This window comes from Anser cygnoides, chromosome 7 (genome assembly GCF_040182565.1).
Source record: "Anser cygnoides isolate HZ-2024a breed goose chromosome 7, Taihu_goose_T2T_genome, whole genome shotgun sequence".
Classification (NCBI taxonomy): domain Eukaryota; kingdom Metazoa; phylum Chordata; class Aves; order Anseriformes; family Anatidae; genus Anser; species Anser cygnoides.
Window position 1 is genome coordinate 274,916 of NC_089879.1, and position 21,642 is coordinate 296,557.

At 37.6% G+C, this 21,642-nt stretch overlaps 1 protein-coding gene across 3 annotated transcripts in view; it reads right to left on the reverse strand.

Moving 5' to 3' along the window:
- The window catches only part of INPP5A (inositol polyphosphate-5-phosphatase A), a 253,101-nt gene that overhangs the window by 66,577 nt on the left and 164,882 nt on the right, over window positions 1–21,642 (reverse strand). For all 3 annotated transcript variants that reach the window (XM_067000742.1, XM_067000743.1, XM_067000744.1), the window contains exon 9: window positions 9,764–9,848. In XM_067000742.1, the coding sequence (XP_066856843.1) occupies window positions 9,764–9,848 (85 nt within the window). The remainder of the gene's footprint in view (window positions 1–9,763; window positions 9,849–21,642) is intronic.

Consider the following 21,642-nt stretch of genomic DNA (forward strand, 5'->3'; position numbering starts at 1 on the left):
GAAAGCACCTAGGTAAACAGTGATGGTTGAGGGCTGAGATGGGGAATCCTTACCCAGGCAGCTGACTCAACATACAGATGATGTTTGCAGGCTCTTGCACTTTCTAGTTGTGAGCTCACTGCCATATCTGATCCAGTTGCTGGGAAGATTCCTTCCTTGTGTCATTTCTCAAGCTGTCATTCTCTGAGGTGCTTCAGATGTCATCTGTTCACCTTCTTCTGCTTTCTGCTAGCAATTGCCCATTTCTCATATGAGCCAAGACTTTCTGCAATTGCAGCACCAAATCACTGCGTAGTTATTCAGTTTCTCATTCTGTTGCATGTTGCAGTGGGAGAAATCATAATTAAAGCAGGGAAAAGAAAGACTTTCATCTTTTTCATATTTTGTGGCTAAGGATTTTTTGGATAAAGGGGCTTCTTCATGCCTTAAAATGGTTTTACTTATGCCCAGCACCAGACAGCTGTGATGCTGATTGCACACTTGAGATGTATTTTCATTTTTCCATTGAAAAAGGATCCACCTGAAAAGTTTGAGAAGTCTCAGCTGTTCACATAAACCAGATGCAAGGTTACTACAATGTATAGGTGATACCCTGCTATTTAGGAATGATTTGGGACACCATGAACATTCTGGGCTGCATCAGGAGGAGTGTTGCCAGCAGGCTGAGGGGGGTGATCCTTCCCTCTGCTCAGCAATGGTGAGGCCACTTCTGGAGCACTGTGTCCAGTTCTGGGTTCCCCAGCACACAAGGCACGTGGACATACTCGAGAGAGTCCAGAACAAGCCCACAAAGATGATGAAGGGACTGAAGCATCCCTCATATGAGGAAGGGCTGAGATACCTGGAACTGCTCATCCTAGAAAAGAGAAGGCTCAGGGGTACCTTATCAATGGTCTGAATACCTGATGGGAGGGAATGGATAAGATGGAGTCAGGCTCATTTCAGTGGTGCCCAGTGACAGGACAAGAGGCAATGAGCACACACTGGAACACAGGAGGTTCTCTCTGAACATGTGAAAACACGTTTCAACTGTGATGGGGACCCAGTACTGGTATAGGATGACCTGAGAGTCTGCATTTTTGAGCATATTCAGACCCCAACTAGACATGGTCCAGAACAACCTGCTCTAGGTGACCTGGCTTGAGCAGGGGGTTGGACTAGATCTTAAGAGGTCCCTCCCATTGTAAACAATTTGCGGTTCTTTGCTTAGAGCTGTTTGAAGGTCCAGCCCGTTTGAAGATACAAGTAAGGTCTGGACCAGCACTAGTAGTCAGGTTCATAGTCTGATTGGAAGAGCAGGACCAACATAGTCATTTTTAACCATAATTCAAGACTCATGAACTTGAAAGAGCACATTTGCTAGCATGGGTTTCCAGAACATATTCACTTCCATTTCTGAAAATGCCTTTTAGTTCCTCAGTTACAGATTTGAAACATCAGCTATTCTAAAAATATTCTATAAATATTCTAAAATGCTTAAAGTAATAAGTATCATTATCATATGGATTTACTAAAGAAAAAGGTTTCTAAATTTTTGCTTCAATTTATTAAATTGCTTAAGAATATATAAACAGAGTTATAGCTGGATGAAATGCCATATGCAAAGTTTGTTTTCTGAAATAAAATAAATTGTATTAAAGAGAACAATATTCCAAAGATATAGAACATGATATAAAAATACTTTAGTGCTTCTGATACCATGTTATGCTGTCCACTGCCATACTACAGATGGTTCACGTATCCTGCACTGAAGAATTCAGCAAGACCTACAAGAGTTTACCACTTGGGTATAGCTGAGATCCTGTATGTAGATGTATAGACATCTGACTTTCATTACTGCCTAGAAGATATAACGTCTAATCTGGATTTTGAAAGGGAGGCAGAATTGTCCATGCCCACAACTAACTAGATGCTGTATGAACTTATTTCATAATGCTATGTCAATATTTTTAATATAATCACATTACTATTTTTTTCCTGAATGCTCACTTGTCAAAGCAAAAAAAAAAAAAAGCTTTAAAAAACAGACTGCTCTGTTTATAACAATAAGAATGTACAAATGCACATGCACTTTTCCTGATGTACTCAAAGCATCTTCTGCATGTAACACCCAATTAAAAAGAATATACACACAGATATTGTGTAGGCCAGAATTTGGAAAAATCCTAGTTATAGCACAAAACTCAAGACTTGGTAATGAAACAAGTGCAACCTGAAATGCTCTTTCAGGTCTGAGTAAGATCTAAATCAATAAAAAGGTGATCATCGGATTTTTTTGAACATTTGTTCAAAACAGAGATACGCCTTACAGTAGGGGGGCAATGTTTTGTAGATGAATACATCACAACCAGTAATACTCCACAGTCTCTCAAACTTTCATTGGTAGAAGTAAACCTGGTAAAGAGATATAATGCTACCACTGTCTTTTTCAAAACTAAAGACTGTATTGTGCCAAGACTGTACAATCAAATTAAAATTATATGATTTGTTGTAGCATCAGCAATATGGTATGAGCTTAAAAAGTCATGTTAGAATGAAGTCTTTCCAATTTTACTAGATAATACAACAACAAATGGTCAGAGGTGGCAGAGAGGCACAACGCAAGTGAATGATGGAATTAGATATGCAACTTCTCTATGAGCACTTATTACCTTTTAAGAAAACATTTAATCATCAATTCCAGCTATGTCTTATCAAATGGCTGCTTGACAGAAGTATAGAAAGTAAGTATCTTGTTGAATGTAACCCATTAAGTAGATAGAGTGGGTGTACAAGCATGAATACCTAGTTTTAAGATGAGGACTTTGCTTCTTATTCTGTAGGCTGAGCCTGAAAGCTTTTGTAGGCCAGGATGACTGGAGCTCCAAAACAGCATTTCTATTGCTGTCTTCATAAATTTTCATATATGTTATATTTTCTCACTCTCCAGCTATGAAGTTACTATCAACCCCAACAAAATATCTTTTACTGAGGGAAGAATGAAAACTTCTTTTTCTTGATACAAGTAAAGGCTATGGTTTGCCTTGAGCAAATGGATATTATGATTAATATGACTTTCTCCTAAAGACCTGATGTTTGCATACTGAACCTTATATTCCTGATTGTAATTACTGGAATTGGGAAGCACACAGTTATCCTTATTCTTTTCTTGGGAGTACAAAGAACTTTATGAGACTTTTGAATTAGCAGTCTTTGCCAGAAACAGTTTCATATTCCCAAACTGTCAAAATAAACCCAGTTTACTAAGCCTGACTATACTGTCATAAGATGGACAAATAGGATTAGGAAGACGTATAGGCAAGAGTTTCAGTGGATAACTGTTTTTATTTGTTTGTTGTTGTTTTGTTGGTTTTTTTTTGTTTGTTTTGTTTTAAATACAGAAGTAGAGTAATTCTCAAAGATTAATAAAGACTGCTATTGTGGCCAACTGACAGCAAAAATACTCTTCCTAGTGGCAGACCCACCTAACACTTGAAAAGTGATTTAAATAAAACAACTCTGGTAAACTCTCTCTCACCAAGTTAGAAGGAATAGAAGGAGAAATATCTCTACCAACAGCCTGGCCAAAGCTGTCATCTGCGATGCTCTTGGCTGTTGCAGTGAAATAGTGACAGGAGTTATCTCCTGAATGATGTTCTGCATAAACCGCCAAGTTTCAGCAAGTGGGCAGGCTAGTAAGAATGAGAACTCTCTCCTTTTTAAACATCTGCTCTAACAAAGGGGAAAGGGCACCTCTGCATGTTAAAGACACAAAATGACAGCCCGTGTGGGATACCAGTGTGTAGGCAGCCCCACAAATTTACCAACGGGGTTCAAGACCCTCCCACTTGCACTTCCATAGATCTATGTGAATTAAGAGGCAAGGAGAGATTAATAGGACAAATTCTGCTTCCACATTTATGCTAGTAAGTGTTTGTAGCACTCACAGAAAATAGTAGATGCTAATCAGTTATTTCAATTAAAAAAATACATATGTATATAAAAATGCTAAAAGAGGAGATTTGAATGGCCTTGGCAGCGTGAAGCCTTGTGCCATCTACAGCGGTCACAGGTGATAAGCTGCTTGATCTCAGGGACTGACAGAAGAGAATTAACTTACTGCTTGCAGTTAGACATTTTATTTCATTCACCTATAGTAATTTAATCTCCTTATTTTCTCACATCATCAAAAAGAATCCATCCTCCTCAATTCTTAGTAATAAAATACCTCATTTATCCCTCCACAAACATTAGTTCCCTCTTTACCCTTAATGTGCTTTAGAGATTTTAGTATCCTAATTTTATGAAGCTGATAGACAACCAGCCTTGCTTCATCTTAGAACCGCCTAATATTTACCCTATTACACTTTTTGAAGAACCAAAACACTAACTCATGATTTTTATGTTTCCAGAATATTCTTCAACGTCAGCCTGGAGTACACCTTGTTGCTGCTGGAGATTTCTTTCAAGTCAAGCCTCATCAAGCCTCCTTGCAATTCAGTTTTAGAAGATAATTTCTCAACAACAGAAAAACTACCTTTGTCACATGCACTGCTGCAAATTTGCATTGTATTTCTGATAACCACTGTCTTACAATGGCCTATCTGTATTATGTTTAAAACACAAGGAGAGCAAAACTTCCAGAAAAATTACAGGAGAACCATCATCTACATACAGAAACAAAAAAAAATCATGTTTCTATGAAATGCTGTGACAATGCCTGCGTTAGAGACACTAACAAGCTGATTTAAGCTAGAATGCGGTCAGATATAAAAGGTTACAGTAATTTTGCATATGTTTGTCCTGGTTCCAGTTAGGACAGAGTTAATTTTCCCTCATAGCAGCTGGTAGGGTGCTATGTTTTGGATTAGGATGAGAAGAGCGCTGATAACATCCTGATGTTTTAATTGTTGCAGAGCAGTGTTTACACCAGGCCAAGGACTTTTCAGCTTCTCGCTCTGTCCTGCCAGCGAGCAGGCTGGGGGTGCAGCAGGAGCTGGGAGGGGACAGACCCAGGACAGCTGACCCAAACTGGCCAAAGGGGTATTCCATATCATCTGACGTCATGCTAAACAATATATAGGGGTGGCTGGCCGGGGTGGGGGGCCGGCTGCTCGGGGATAGGCTGCGCATCGGTCAGCGGGTGGTGAGCAATTGCATTGTGCATCACTTGTTTTCTTAGACATTATTATTATTAATACTATTATCATTATCACTATTATTATTATTATTGTTATTATTACATTCCTGTCTTAATAAACTGTCTTTATCTCAACTCACCGGCTTCACTTTCCCGTTTCTCTCCCCCATCCCAGAGAGGGAGGGGGGAGGGTGAGTGAACGGCTGTGTGGTGTTTAGCTGCCAGCCGGGTTAAACCACAACAATGTTGTAAACACAGCCAGAACAAGCTGGTAAGATAAGTGCTAGAAAACACCTGGAAGCAGTGGGTAAGTAACTAGAATGCTCTATCTCATCCAAGAGATCTAGCAATAAAAAAAAAATCAATAGGCAAATATTTGAATTTAAACATCAGTAAAATACTAAAACTTGGTCAACTTTATAAGTGTAGGATTAACTAAATTTAGAAAAAAAATCATAAAAAATCAGAAAAAAAATAAAGTCTTTGTGCATGCATACCTTAAAAGGATTAAAACCTGAGGAAAAATAAATCTTTCTTTTGTATATATTGCATTGCTAAAGGAATTTCCTTCTTACTAGGCTTATTTTTGGAAATGCTTAGAGCACGAAAGATGATGAGCTGAGGATGTTTAGCACTAAAACAATGCAATGCCAGCATGACATATGACAAGCAGCAGTGCAAGAGTGTAGTTTGTTGGTCTGAATTGATCTACAATTGATCTTCAAAAAAGTGGTACTTTCCAAGAGGCTTGACTACAAACAAAAGATTTTCTGGATGTTTTCCAGTAACAAAGTAGTAGCGTTTATCAGCTCTGTCTGTCCTTAGGCAGAGGGATGAACCTCACAGTTCAGCCATGTGTAAGGATCAGGCCCCCAGACAATATGACCAGAGCACACTGGGAACTGGTTCAGCACATCTACTAGGAAGATGCACTCATGCTACCTCAGCACTGCTTGGCCAATGATAATGTTGCTAGTGCTTTAGACATATGACTTAGGATGAAAAGAACGTCCCAGCAGCGTCAGACAGACATTCGTAAGCTGAACACGCAGACAGACTAGAGCATTCCCCGTTTCTTGCCATGCAGCTCCCGTCTGCATCAACCTGAGAAAACCCCGTAGGAGACCCTCCAAGAGGTTTAAAATGCACATTGACAGGAGCCGGGAAAGTCCATATGCTTGACGTTGAGCAGGACTTAATCTCCTCAAACACACCTTCGGCCAGAAACTTCTTCCCCAGAAAACTTGACTAAAATTCAACTTTCTCATTATCCTGTTTCAGAATGAGGACAACTTTGAAATGCTTTAATATGCTGAGCTGTAGGTAGTTCCCTGAACACCATCATACCAAGCAACAAATTATGCTCAAGCTATAATTCAAATATACTGTAAAACAATTGTATTTGCTTTGCCTGTTATGCTACTGACATCCTATTTCTTTCTTGCTGGTTTATCCCTCTGGACAACACACTTGTTAATGTGCATATGGATCTCAGAATTGCCAGAAGCCTTTACCTGTTTTATTGATCCCCCCTAGATTACTCCAACAACAGTAAAGCAGATTTTCCTAGCAAGGAAATCAATGACTTTAGATTAAGGTTTCCATAAAATATTTAATAAATTATATATTAATGATTTATTGTCTATTAATTGTGAATTAACACATGCAACATTTTTAGCACCTGATTTAGCACACAGTCTTCCAGTGTCTGGACTCCACAGCTCCCAGATTCTCCCTTTCAATGGCTTAAGAGAGAAATTCTTTAGAAATATACTTCATTCTTTGTGTTTGGTATAGGCACAGTCTACGTTTCCACAACACATCTATCAATGCATCTTCCAGTGTCCGAGTGTTCAGCACACTGTGGTCTCAAGAGGGAATTCAAATGGTCAAAAAGAAAAGCAGAGATAAATTTAGTAATATATACACAAATATGATAGCTCAATGGATTAACCCTTAAAATTCCTAGCATTAACTCCACTGCTGATAGTCAAATAGCTGTTTCATATCAGCAGTTTGCACAGGCACACATTTAAAATGACAGAAGGGGCCAGGAAAACGATCCATCTATGCACAGCCACAGGCTAACACTTTGGCTTGCACTAAGCATTACATAAGGCTAACCCTAACCTTTGCCAAGCTTTGTAACCCATCTAAACATTAGGAAACACTTTTTTACTGTGCGGATGATGGAACACTGGAACAAGTTGCCCACAGAGGTTGTGGAGTCTTGTCCTTGGAGATCTTCAAAAACTGCCTGGACGTGGTCCAGGGCAACCTGCTCTGGGTGTCCCTGCTTGAGCAGTGGTTGGACCAGATGGACCCAGAGGTGCCTCCAACCTTAACCGTGATTGACATTAACCTGTGATTCCGTAATTCTATGGCCTTGCTCAAGGCACTGCGCCCTCTGTTGACTTTGGAAAAATGGCACAGCTGAGAAGCACCATTCGTAAACTAGTTTGTAAATTGATTTGGGATTGCATATTATATACAATCAAACCATTAGGTCCTATCTGGTACAATACCTGCTAGAGGTGGTATGTAACTCCAAGCTTCCAAATTATAATTTAGAAACTGATCTGTCTCATCGGTGCCCAGACTTTATTGTCAAAACAGTGTGCTACACACTTACTATTGATTCATTCGTGACTGTTCTGGTGTCAAGATGCTGCCAAAGACATTCGGCTTGTACCACCACTTTTGTGTAGTAAACTGCACGAGCCATAGATTTCTTAAATCTTTTGTATCTTCTGACATACCGGTGTATAAACTGTACCAAATGCAGACTTAATGTGACTTTAATTGCATAGGTATATGTAGAAGTGGAAGTTTCTAGACCAACTTTAATTATGTTTAACTGATGTTGCAATTGGTCTCTCATTATATGATCATCTAGCTGGATCAAGTTCTGTTTCACGGGGTATGCTACTTCTCAACAGAAAATGTGTATTACTCTAACATTTTTTGAACTCACGCTTGCATACATTTTATCTAGGAAGAACGGGTAAGTGAGTCTCATTCATCTTCAAATCACACCTTTTATATAACCTTGTGTACTCGTGTATAACAACATTAATTGACGTTGGTGCAGCATTCGTAAGATGAAAAGTGCAGCGTCAGGATTCTAAATCTCCTGTACCCTTACCACCTTACCATTGTGCAATACACTCCGTATGCATTATATGTGGTTAGTGACGTTATTCTGTTAGGAGCAGACTGCTTTGAAGCTCACAAATACAAAAGTAGAGGTCTTAATTTATTGTTAATAAAGAAAGCATTCTCTGCAGGTTCAGTCCTGCAAACTGCGAGGCACTAAGTTCTGAAAAACTTACAGTGCTCTTTGTCAATGCAGGTTGTAAAAGATAGTTCTGCAGGACCATGATTGATAGAGATGTTCTCAGAATACACATTCTCAATAATACTGCACTACTAGTGAATTAAAAAACCAAACATTTCAAAACCAAGTTGCCTATAACATTGATGATAACTATGGGAACAACAGCGTTGGAGGGCAGGATTTAGTCTTTATTATATGTTCATCATATGAAGCTGCATATTCTGAATCAGTGACTTGAATTCGTGTTCACTTATGCTTTAAGTTTGTTGGTTAAATGACTACAATGTATAAAGGATTCTGAGAAGGAAGTTATTAGCTACATATACTGTGCTGTAATGTCAAACTCGTATTTTTCAACAGATGAAGGACTAATCATCATGTAAGAAATAAGAACTGTAGTGTACCTGTATGAAAGGAATCCGGCCTTTGACATACAGGCTGCTTACTTACTTCCTGCTACTTGATTTACAAAATAAAAGCTTTTGGTTTAGAAGATACATGCCTATCCCCAAGGACACCAAAAAGACACTGCAGCTACTGTGAGAACTAAAGTGGGAAATCCATGAGATTAAACTGGTTTTCAACCTGGATATTATTTTTGACCCTAAGCTACCTGGAGCAGAGCTTTAGCGGTGAGGTCAAGGTAATCTCAACTCATGATGAAAAAGGTTTACTATATTCTCTTTGCCTTTATACAAATCTTCCACTCACCCTTCCACACTCAGATGTTACTGTCACAAAGGTTTACACCAAGGTCTGCTCTTATTTTTGAAGTGTTGAATTCTATTACAGAAATTTAGGAAATTTCTCAATTTTTCCCCCACCAATTACAGTAAAAGATTGTGAGATTCACTGTGAGCTCCAAATGCATGACAAAAGTCACAAACATACAATACAAATGTGGTATCCGTTTCTGAAGCTAAAAGAGATTTCAAAGATGCCTATCAATGAAAGAGACTCTTCTATGCAATGTGAAGACTCCGGGTCTCATCTTAGCTGGGTAGCCATGTTTTTCCCTTGTCTATACACAGGACCAAGAACAGGTAGTATGGACTCTGTAGCCCATTTGCATTTACATCTCGCTCTGCATGTAATAATCACTTTACACACCACTACTTAGAAAAAATGCTGACGTTAACTATGTTCTTCTCAATTTCCTCAGCAGTTTCCCAGCACAGTCATTTCTAGTTACCTGTCAGATGTTCTTGTTGACAGTATTCTTAGCCAAGCTTGATGTTAACATTAAGATTAGTTCAAGTCACTTTTAACATTTCCACAAAAATGAAAATGAAAAACGAAAGTCCTACCTCTACTACTGCTTTGGCATCCAGTCTAAAATTGAAATCTCCAAAGACGAAATATGAAACTTTCTCAAACCGCTGATCTATAATTCTGGAAAAAAACAAACAAACAAACAAAAAAAAACAGAACTGCCATTCAGCTTTATGTATATGTGAACATGTACGAACGCGCATATCTTACTTCTAAGTACTATCTTAGAAATAATTATAGGAATGATCAAAACTACCAGTTTATACTGAAACAATCTTCTCAATACATTAAGCATGTTTTTGGACTGATCGTCCTTGCTCAGGCAATTGTGTCCAACCCTGTTAAAATAACACATTTGAATTCCCCTATCTGTCTGAAAGAGCAGTCTGGAGGAATGCTAGTTTGCAGAAGTTAGTAAAAAACAATACAAAACCAGCACTTGGGGAACAGAGAAACCTTGAGGGCATCCTAGATGTACTCCACACCTTTGAAAAGTTAAGTATACGTGCTTTGGACTGGGCAACTAAGAATTAGGAACTCCAAATTGGTAGTAAATTCAGAATTCACCTACCTTCAATTCTGTGTTGTGTATTTATGTATCTGTAAGATTGTGATCATAACATTTACTAGCGTTTGTTAATACTCTAAGGACTATAAGAAGAGTGATTTATTATCACTAAACATTACTAATCACGGCTGATACTGATTAAACTACACATTTTTTCCTAGCTTAGTTATGGTTCTCTGAAAGGCAGTTCTCTTGTCTTGAAAACAAATTTTTACTGAGATTGTAGCTAACACCTAAAATGTGATCTTTCCAGATGCAGAATAAAGATTAACTCTTTTCTCAAGCCTTTGCTCAGTAATAAACAAGGAGATGAGGCATTATTGTTCATCTTACAAATTTTGTGTTATTAAAAATTGTTATTGTATTATTAGTTTATCTATTATTAGTAACACCTGTTTGGTACTCCTAACAATGTGCAGTTTTACTTGGTTCCAGAGATCTTGACATTCAGAAATCCAATGAGTCAAGCTTAATTTCCAAACAAGAATCAATACAATTAATTTCCATCAGTAGCTGAGGACAATATGAAATAAGTGAAATGTGACTGTTACAGCTACGAATAAAATACACAGACAAAACCCACAAAAAATGGACTGATACAGTAGATGCACAACATATAAGAAATAAGGAACAAATGTAAGGCAATACATTATGTACATCCTGGGAATACATAAATATGTAAGCACTATGATGCCAGAAACCCCAAATGAGCAAGAGGCAGGGACACAAATAGATACGTAAATGATGACAAAGTAGTACACAGTAAGAAGGCCTTCAGGAACAACATTGCCCAGCAAGGAGGCATTCATTTTAAATGGTTTTAAACCTTTTAATGTATGACATCCATTTAGATATTTCAAAGCTGTAAAGAAAGATAAAACATTGGATTTACAGTGAGATACTACTCCTTTTACAAAAAATCTTACATTTATAGTCCACTGTAATCTATTGCACAAGGAATATTATGCAATTGAAAAACTAATGTGCATTGGACCTAAGGTAGTGATCATCTGAAGTGAAAACTCTTGTAAAGACTTTTCTGGTATGAAAATCTCAAATCCTCCATTCAGCTGACAAATTATTGCAGGTACTGTTAATAAATATTGTCTACTGTCAACTCCTAGCAAGCATCAAGAAAAACCTGTCACTCTTGACCTGTATGTAACATTAGTTTGATTAGTGCCCTCCTGGCACATTAAAGGAAAATGAAAACTTAAAAGTTAAACCATTTACATTACCTTAATCTGCTAATACTACAATTGCTAGATCTGATATGCAACTTATACATAAGAAAAACTGATTTTGCTGCAGCAACTTTCCTGATTCATATCGTAGTTTAACTTTTCCCATTGCCATTTATTGCTGACAAAAACCTGAGAGATATTGCAGGAATGACATCAAGGTCTAGAGAAGGCCTCTCAAAACAAATTGATATTATGAGGATGACGTCTGAGGTTATATTATGCAAAGACAGATTTTCCAAATAAATAGTCTGTTCCAAAAACAGCCAGTTAAAATGTCTGCTAACCAAATTAACTTGAAAAACTTCAAACAGTTACTGATAAACAAAACAGCTTATTAGTATGTTTCTGAACAATTAATTAAAATTTAGTCATTTCGTGGTTTTACACATTACTTGATTTAAACATGATTTGCATACAAATGAAAGCCAGCTTTAAAATGGATAGTTTTAACCAGTAGCTCCCCTTGTAGTTTCTCTTGATGGATATTTTAGAAAAAGTATCTCATGACAGATTGAAATAAAATAGTCCAAATGTTACTTCTCAAGAATGATGTTTAAGTGGCTTCCAATGTATCTCCTTTTCACAAGTGGTGAAATTTAGGTGTACAGTAAAATTAACAACAGTGGTACAAGGCATATACATGTATCTGTACTTACTTATTAAATGATCTGGGATACCTAACAATAAAAAATGCCTTAAATGACTCAACTAGATGTTTATGTTTGTAACATACTATCCTGGCCACTGGGACTTATTATTAGTTCAAGAATTCCCGAATTTTTGAATCATTTCAGCAGTGTGGTACTCTGATAGCTCTAATTTGAAATACTTACTGGTGGCTGTAATTCCATTGAATCAATAGCACAAGAACTATCTCGATTATGCTTTTAGAATCAGAATCAAGTTAGCAAAGGAGACAGCAATAAAGAAAAGTACAGCAGTATTTCCTCTCCCAGCAGCAATGCAGGAATAACGTCCAGCATTAGGGGGATTTGGATAGAAATTATGCACTGTACCGTGAAAAACTGAGTTTCACCAGGACCAAGGATGCACAAAGAAAGTGTTAGGACTGGAGCAAGAACTGAAAAAAAATGTTCCATTCCTTGTTTCTGCATTCTAAGCCACAAATATATAGCTGATAAAGTGTACAAGTAAATGAGAATTCAGAAGACTATATTTGCTTTTTTAAGAAAGAGCACTTGCAAATGAAGTAGAAAGGCTTCAAAATCTGTGCTATTTACTTTGTTATTCGTTGCTAAAACAATACCCTTGCTTTAACCATGAATCAAATAATCCTTTAAAAATGTTGCCATGAATCAGTCAATGGAGTGATAAATCTGAATCATGTAAAAAGAAAGCAGCCAACCTATGTCACCAGCGCTAATTTAATGCTTTTATTGGGAGGACCTAGTGCTATTTCTTTTAACTTGTACTTGCTGACTATCAGATTATCCAGAAGGGCTTCAATGTACTTGAAGACTCTATACATTCCTGTACAACTCTTCTAAATAGCCTGTAACAAAATAGGTGGCTTTCAGGTAAAAATTTCATGACTTATGAGAAGCCACAAGTATTTAACTTTTGCCAACTAACTGTGCTGTTTATTGTGACCATACCGGGCCGTTAAGAGATTATAGGCAATCATGACTTACCTAACGCAAATAATACAGAAAACTTTTCAAACAGACTACAAGTCTTCCTTTACAGAAAGAGATGTCTTTCCTTTGTAATGGCTGGAAGAACATTTTCACTATTCTAATCCTTTGTTCTTGCTGCAGAAGGTATTGCTTATGAAAAAAGTTTATTTGCACATATAACATGAAAACCAAAACCAAAAACTTCCGTGCATTTTAGAAATAAAAATAACGAATACAATATGGCAAATAAGGACCACTGGAAAAAATGCCCACCTATGACAGGATTTATTGCTGACCTTCTTAAACTCTAAAGTGTGCAAAAATAAATGCCATAGATGATTTCTCTTCTACTAGTTCCAAATACACAGTGCTTATAATTTCATAAGAAATCCTTGATAATAGCATCAGATGAGCATTTCCTCACACTGGGAACACATTACCTAAACTATTTTGCTTATTTCCAACTAATTCTACATTTTTAAGTCATGGTGCAACACTGAAAGTCTTTCGGACTGCTTGGACTATTCTCTGGTGGTTTTTTTTTTTTAAATTTTGTTGTATTTTCAGAAGAGACAAACAATCCGCAGATGGTTTCTAAATCAGTGTTGAATAGCTTTTTAGACATGACACAACAGTACAAGAATAAAACATTCAAGCAATTGTAACTTTCAAGTAACGTTTCCAGTCAAAGTCACATGCTTAAATGTTTTGATGTCTCAGATCCATGGTTCACTCCGTTTATAAGGAAGGAGTAAACTTCACTGGTAAAGGTAGAAATTAATGTTAAATTACTATAGCAATTTGTTTGCTGAAAAATAAATATGTTTAATTCTTTCTTTTTTTTTTTTGGGTCTAATAACAGCAGTTTGTCTTACACTGGCTATCAGCAGCTGCATTACAAAGCCAGGTTACTGGTGCTACACTGGACATGTACTCACTCTGTTCTCAGTAGGACTTCTAGGAAAGCTACCCACTACTGATCAGTGCTTTGTAGCCCAGCAGTCCCCTCACACATTTTCCAAAAGATCTCTGACAAAACCTGTCTGTTATTTTGGATGCACCAGGAGAATTACGAGAAAATGCTCAAACCATCTGAGCTATGAAGCTTAACAGCTTCAGCTTGAGCTAAATTGCCCTGCCTGTAGTGATCACACTTCCCAGCTCAGACCACAGACCCATGCAATTGGCAAACCTAAAAAAAAAAAATCAAATAAATGCCACAGTAAAAGCAAATGTTCAGGGTTTGGTCTTGGAACCCAGGATATGTCAAGTTACTTCAGTGAAAGGGTGTACCTCTAAGTCTGGGTGATACTATCAACTAAAAGGATTGTGAAGGTTAAGTGGATTCAAAGCTCTTTAGGAGGATATCATATTCTTATCAAGACTCAAATGAGTAAGAGGTAGAGGTTCCTCTTCTTCCTGATACTCCTGGAGATCTGGGTCTAGTTATTAATTTTAGTCTCTACATTAAATACCAAAATGAATGTTAGTGTGATCTTAAAATGAACAGTTCCGTGTCATTGGAATCATTGAAATCCTTCTGTAATTTACTTTTGCCATTTTGAAGTACTCATAGTCACTGCAAATAAAGATACTTTATGAAATGTACCCTCCTCTGTAAAAGTGATATGGTGTACTGTATGCATGTTTCACAACACTGAAATTCAGCCAGAAAATACTAGGGCAAGCAGAAACAGTACAGACTTGTACTTGCTTTCCTACTTATCCCCCTCCCATACTGTTACCGGAAAGGAGAAGACAAGGGAGCATCTAAATATCAGCAATTTGATCGTGGAAGAGAGCAGCTGAACATGATTCAGTGTGACAAGAGGCACTGTGATTTGGCTAAACCATTTCTCAGGGCACTTTGTAAGGAGGATCAGCAGCATTATTCCTTTAATAGCCATGTCTAATGCAATAGCCAGCTGGGTTTTGTCCCAGACCAAGGTATCAGCATCAGGTCAGAAGGTAACATTCTGTTTACACGATTATTTCCTAAAGCACTTATCTTCTCCGCGGTGTGAAAGTTGACTTTTCTGTTTGTAAGGGGGCCTAAAGAATTGAGGGAATGGGAAAAATTAGCTACACTGAGCTGGAGCTGAATGGCATTAAGTGGGAGGTCTGAGAAAGGCTGTGGCAGCACTCAGCAGGACACCTTATTAGCCGCGTCATCGCAGTTCATTCAGGCAAGCCATACCAGTGTCACCAGCGTTCCCACACAAAGACAAAGTTCTTCACACAGTCTATAAACATGCTTCCCTGGCCAATTCATCCTGACTTGACACCGCTGAAAAGAAGGGCTTGAGTTTTTTTTTTTTTTTTTTTAAACACAACAATAACATAACAAAACAAAACAAAAAACTCACAGCTCTGCCATGCAGGCTGAATGGAGGAGAAGGAGGGACACTGTCACATTGCTTGGGAAGAAACAATCCAAAGGTCAACCCATATTTTATTCAGTGAGCACATTTATGTAATAACTAAATGTGTTTAAGCTAAATACTAACTAGTATGAGAGCTTCTGTATTTCTCATACAACTTATGAGGTAAGAAATTATCCTTCTGCAATCTCTATATTTTGGTATATTATTCATTCAGAGGGATTAAAGACATGAAAGCAGCTTTTGCAGAGAAAATGTGATTGCCTATATATAGTACCCTTTCCTAACTAAAGGATGATAAAAATCACAAACAGCTATGTACACGACAGCTCAGTCTAGGTGCAGCAATCATTTCTCAGGTTAAACTATTCATATTGTTTACTGTTAATCTAAGCACAGCTCTGGACCAATGGTTATTTTGACCCAAATTCAGTAAAATCAATACTGGCATACCTGAGCCTCTTCCTGAGAGAGTAAAACCTTTCCATGCTTCAGCCGATGGATGGGTGCAGTGCCCAGGGACTGCCAGGAGCCTGGCACCGCGGGGCTGCCCGCAGGCTCGCTGCAGGCCTTGGGGAGCATGGAGGCCACTCGGCCTGTGCCCCTCCGTGGAGCCCTGCACCTGGCTGATGGCATGCACAGCTTGCATGGCAAGCAAGGATCTCACCCCAGAGGGGAACGTTTAGAAAGGGATAAAATAAACGTAGAAAGTGACCTGACTGTCCCGTTGGTGGAAGCTAAGAGCTAGTATGAAAGCAGCAGGAGAACTATGGATAAGAAGGTTATATGTACTTTCTTTTCCATAGATCTACAGTGCCAGAGGTAATAACAACTCCTGCAGTGACTTCTGGTGGAAAGGCCAGGAACGACGACAGTGAAAATTATCTTCTACAACCACTGCCGTGTTGACACTGAAGATCAAGAGACTGGAAATGTTAGGTTTTGGCTACAACAAAAACAGACACAGGATTGCTACTTGGTCTGTCAGATTTCTGTTATTCCTATCCTTGTTACTTTTTCCATTTAAGTTTTGGACAGAAAGTTCAGCTTGCACACCTACACCTCGAGAAGTGGCCGGTGGGGATCCTCAGTAAACAATCCACCTCTCCACCAAAAGCTTTAGAGAGAACTTTGAAAGACAGGACCCTGTCAGCTCTTCTGAGCATTGCTTCCCTTCTGCAGTACAGTCAGCCCTCAGCTGGCAGCACCTTGCATTCCCAGGTACGTACTGAGAGACGAATTCCAGAAAAAAACATCAGTTCCTGAATAAAAGTTACCTGGGTAATGTGTAAGTGTACCTCAAAAGACATGAAGCAAGTGACTTCATTGGCATGCCTAAGGTGTTGTAGCACTGTCATTAGAAAGATAAACTTTATCGTATTTTTGTGCCCTGTTCTTTCGGATATAATAGCTCAAACCTATTAATAACACCAAAACATCTCAAAAGGTCAAGCAGCATACAGCAAGATGAAGGGAATTGTCAAGAAGCTTAGGCAATCATCTTAGCACTCAAGGCATTTGCCAGGGCTGTTTAACTAATATGTGATGTTCACTTTTAATTTCAATATAGTGCCATTTGGGCAAAAATGCCGTATTTTTTAATTAATTACAATGTCAGCATCTATTAAGATTAAAAGAAAGACCACATCAATAATAAATACTTAATCCAAAGAAAGGATTACAAGAAGAGCAATAAAAATCAATTTTTAGAGCTGGAAAATTGTGACTTTTTCCTCACTTGACTGGTATTTTCATTATATTGATAAAACCATGATCTTACCTGACACTGACATTCGCCTAATGAAATAGCAGCCATGTATAATGATGTAAGTACTTGTCAATTTTGCTACAGGAAAATACAATACTATTGCACTGGCGTTACATTACAAAGAAATTTTCTCATTCTCCAACTGATGCAAAAGAAAACAACAAGAAAAAAACAGAAACCACATGTCTTTTTGAATCTTTTATTTTATCATGGAAGACTAAAATTCTTACATAACTTCTGAATCCCCTCAGTGTTGGTAACACTTGGTCATAAGCAGACAGCAGATAACTGCCATGTCTTCAGCTGTATGAAGACTGACACAGCAATTCTTGTTTACAGTTCTGCACAGCTTGGATGTGGTCAAGTAAAACAAACTCTGTGTTCACTTAGTGTTAAAAGTGCTAATGTCAAGCCTTAAAATAACTAGGATCCACGGCAATAGGATACTGATCCTCTAACTCTTTAAAATCCGGGAAAAGTATTTTTTATGACAACTCTAGAAAAATTCCAAAGACAGACACCGTACCTCTGACACAGTTCACCAGTGGGAACAGTGGCAGAATAATTATGAAATCTCGCAAGATTTGTACCTTGCCATACCCTCCCAAGACTGGCCACAGGTGCCTTTCCCAGTCCAGCCTCCTGGGGATGGCTACATGGGTAGAGGGGGCAGCAGAAGGTGACAGGACGCTAGCCATACCACACCACAGGGCGTTGCTAGCAACTGAAACCGACACGCTATCATCTGCTTGCCTGGGGAGCCAGCTAGGCTCAGACAGACCGTGAATCAAAAATAAAAACAACCCCGTTCTTGAAAAGCCTAATACAAATTATTAGAAACACAGAAAGTCTTCACTTGCAAAGGACTCAAAAATGCTCAACCTAAAAAGAAAAACAAACTAACAAGTAACAATTTTACATACTTACTCATTAGCTTGGCCATTTAACCCTTTGAAAATCACACTACAGTGGACTACTTAGTTAAAGGAAAAAAACAAAGGGTGACATGACAGAAATATTTGAAATGCTAAAGAGAAGGAAAAATTCTCTCTTTCAAAAGATTGAAAAATCAGAGCTGCTAGCATTTGACCAAGGAAAATCCTGGTGGATACAGAGATTGCAGGACCAATCCTTTTGTTGTAGTAAGAAACTGGAACATCTTAACTGCAACTTAAACCATACACTGATGGAAGAAATATAAAGAGGCTTTCATTAAATGTGAAGCAGTTACAGCTAATTACCTGCCAGTTCATGAAGAACTTCTGCAAAGTCCGTCTACAGGTAGTTCAGCACTTGAACAGACACACAGACAAGCAGCTAAAAACGCCGTAACTTGCATATGGTTATTTACCTGTAAAGTATAACCTGTATCTTTCCAGAACACAGCACACAAAAGAAAACAACCATTCTCCTACAGTGATCCTACCTTCCCTATGGGAGTAAAAATGATGAAAGATGATTAATCACTTAGTGCCCATAGACTCAAATGGTAGCAGAATGGAGCTCTTTCAACCATTTCTTTGTTTTATAACTATCAGCTCATAGCATCATTTTACAGTGAGCATTCAGTGGCTTGTAAATAAAATCACAATAGCAATTTATTTTCATTTCTCTGCAAATGAATAAAAATTGGATCAACAGCCCATATAGATTCTTTTTAATTAAATCATGGCTATCCTGGAAGATTATATGACTATACGATAGAACATTTCAAAAGGCACAAACCACAATGAATGCTGATGTGAGTGTCACCTTTAGCTAGACACTAATGACTGCTCTTTATCTAGCCTCCAAATCTCTAAGGAACAAATTACAGTAAAAAGAGAAAACTAATCCAATGGCAATGTGACATGCCCTGCAATTCTTATATAAAGGCACTTTCTGAGAAAAATCAAACTGGCCACAAGTTATTTTCAGCCACTGCTTCAGATTTCTTTTTTAAGTGTTTCTCTCTCTTCTCTTCAATTGTCTCTGTTTAATTACACAAATTATCTTTTCATACTACATCCAATCTAGCCTGTAGTTGCATCAGCCGTATTCTACTAGAGAGATAGGGTAGACAGCTGAGGCAGCTCCAGGAGAACCTATTAATGGAAAACAGGTACAAAGGAGCAAAACCCTTACAAAAGATGAGGTGAAGGCTTAGAGTCCTCAAATGCAGACTTGGCAAATCCTTTACTGTAATCCACACCATAAGACAGTGAGTTTGTCTTTGTGAAAACTATTGTCAAAAACAAAACAAAACAAACAAACAAAAAAAAACCAAACCAAATAAAAACCACAACCCTCCAGGAAGTCTCAGTGCTTTACATTTTTTAAATCTCTTTTGAAAGAGACACAATTCTGTTCACATTAGGTAGGCAAATTGAAGTGTGACTTAGCATATCCACACATTTTTTTCTTTAAGTGACATGTTTCTGAGCACCTGGAAGTTATTAAAGTTCTGGATTTTGGATTGTTAATTCTCCAATTGGATCTTTGCTTGCAAACCAGTTTCTGCGTGTACAGATGGATGTTTGACATGAGAGAAAAAAAGAGATCTTTTATTTACAATATGAATAACAGACACCAGAAAGGCTTGTTATAATAGTCCTGATAATCTAACCCTTGGACCTGTTCAGTTATTAATAGGAAAAAAAAAAAAGCCCCAAACACAGAAAATAAGTGAATGAAGGTAAACTTGCCAGCTAGGACTACCAAAAATCATCATTCATGTAGTGTGTAAATGTTTAGCATGTCCTTAAAATTATAATCATGTATATTTTTTGTTACAATTCATACAAATAGAAAATCATTTTTCTGCTAAAAATATAATCTAAATCAAATTCTAAAGGTGTTTGCGTAAACAGGAAGGACATGAGTTAATTTTTTGACAACCATGTCAAACGAGCAAAAGTTCGAACCAATAGAAAAACAAGCAAGGAAAAAGTGTCTTCGACTTTATTTGACAGGCTGAAAGTAACAAGATAATTTTGCTGGATTTGCTCTTTAACGAGCATATTATACAAACACGTTAATTTTGAGAGCACTTAACCTTACTTTAAGGGGGGGGGGAATGATTAAATATTAATGAGATGAGCCTCAGGGTGTTTAATGAAAAGCTGTCTTTCTGAATGTGATCTAGGGTTTTAAACCTTTGTTAGAAGACATTTGGATAGAAGGTTTATTTGCCCTGGGAGTGCATTCTTTCTGAATACATAAAAAAAATCACTAAATGTTTGAAGACACATGATTACAGAGAGTTTTCACTTGACATTAAAATCACCGTTGAAAAAAAAAAAAAAAGCAGGCTACTCCTAGAATCTTCTCAAATGACCCAGATCTTTAGAGTGAAGTTTTCCTTTGCCTAGAAACTAAGTGGCTTTTCTTTTGCTCATTCAGCTGCTAGTTCTGGGAAAAGCCCAAAAAGAAACATTTAGATTGGAGGGGTCTTTGAGAAGATGTGACAGTTGACTGATGAGCATCCATAAAATGACAAAGAATAGTTGTGTGGAGCCGGTGCATCACATCGCCTCTCCCTGGGAAACTAATTGCTCTGAATTGTTAATAGTAACATTATTTTTCTGGCAATCATTTCTTTTGAATACCCAAAATGAGCATGAAACAGCTCCTTTGACCGGACATAAAAGTTAAATGTCCCAATGTTGATCAAATTAACTTCAGCTATGTGACAATGGACTATATTTGTGAGAAAATAATGAAGGGCACAAAGGGGAGCTTTATGCCAAGATTTCACAGTTGTAATGTAAAAATGTTTCTGTTGAACTAGGCCAGGGAACATTTCAATAGGAAAACAGAAGAGCACTGTCACTTTCTTAAAAAAAAAAAAAAAAAAGAAGGAAAAAAAACATTCATTTTATGGATCTGAATGCTCTAGATAATTTCAGGAAGTTTAAATGGCTGGCACAACAAGAACCACAGTATCAGGCTAATATCTCACATCCCTGTTCCTAGCATTCTCTTTTCTAATACTTTTAAAGGACACTATCCTATGGTTTCTACTCAATTTGTAAATTCAGCAGACATTTTTCCCTAGCAAGGATCTAAAGTACATGACTAATACAGCAATACGATTAGTTAGTATACACATGCACAAGCATTAATTACAGCAGATGTATGGAAGTCTGAAGTAAAACATAGAATAATTTCCTTTCTTAATCTCTTATATAGCTTAAACTTTCCACCTTTAGAAAAAAAAAGATGCAAGTATGATGCAAATAGGGCTACCTGTACATGTGAATTAACCAAAACGGGTCTGGAAGAATTTCTTTTTGCCCTAGAAAATACACCATGGGTGTTCTTATTCTGATTTATAA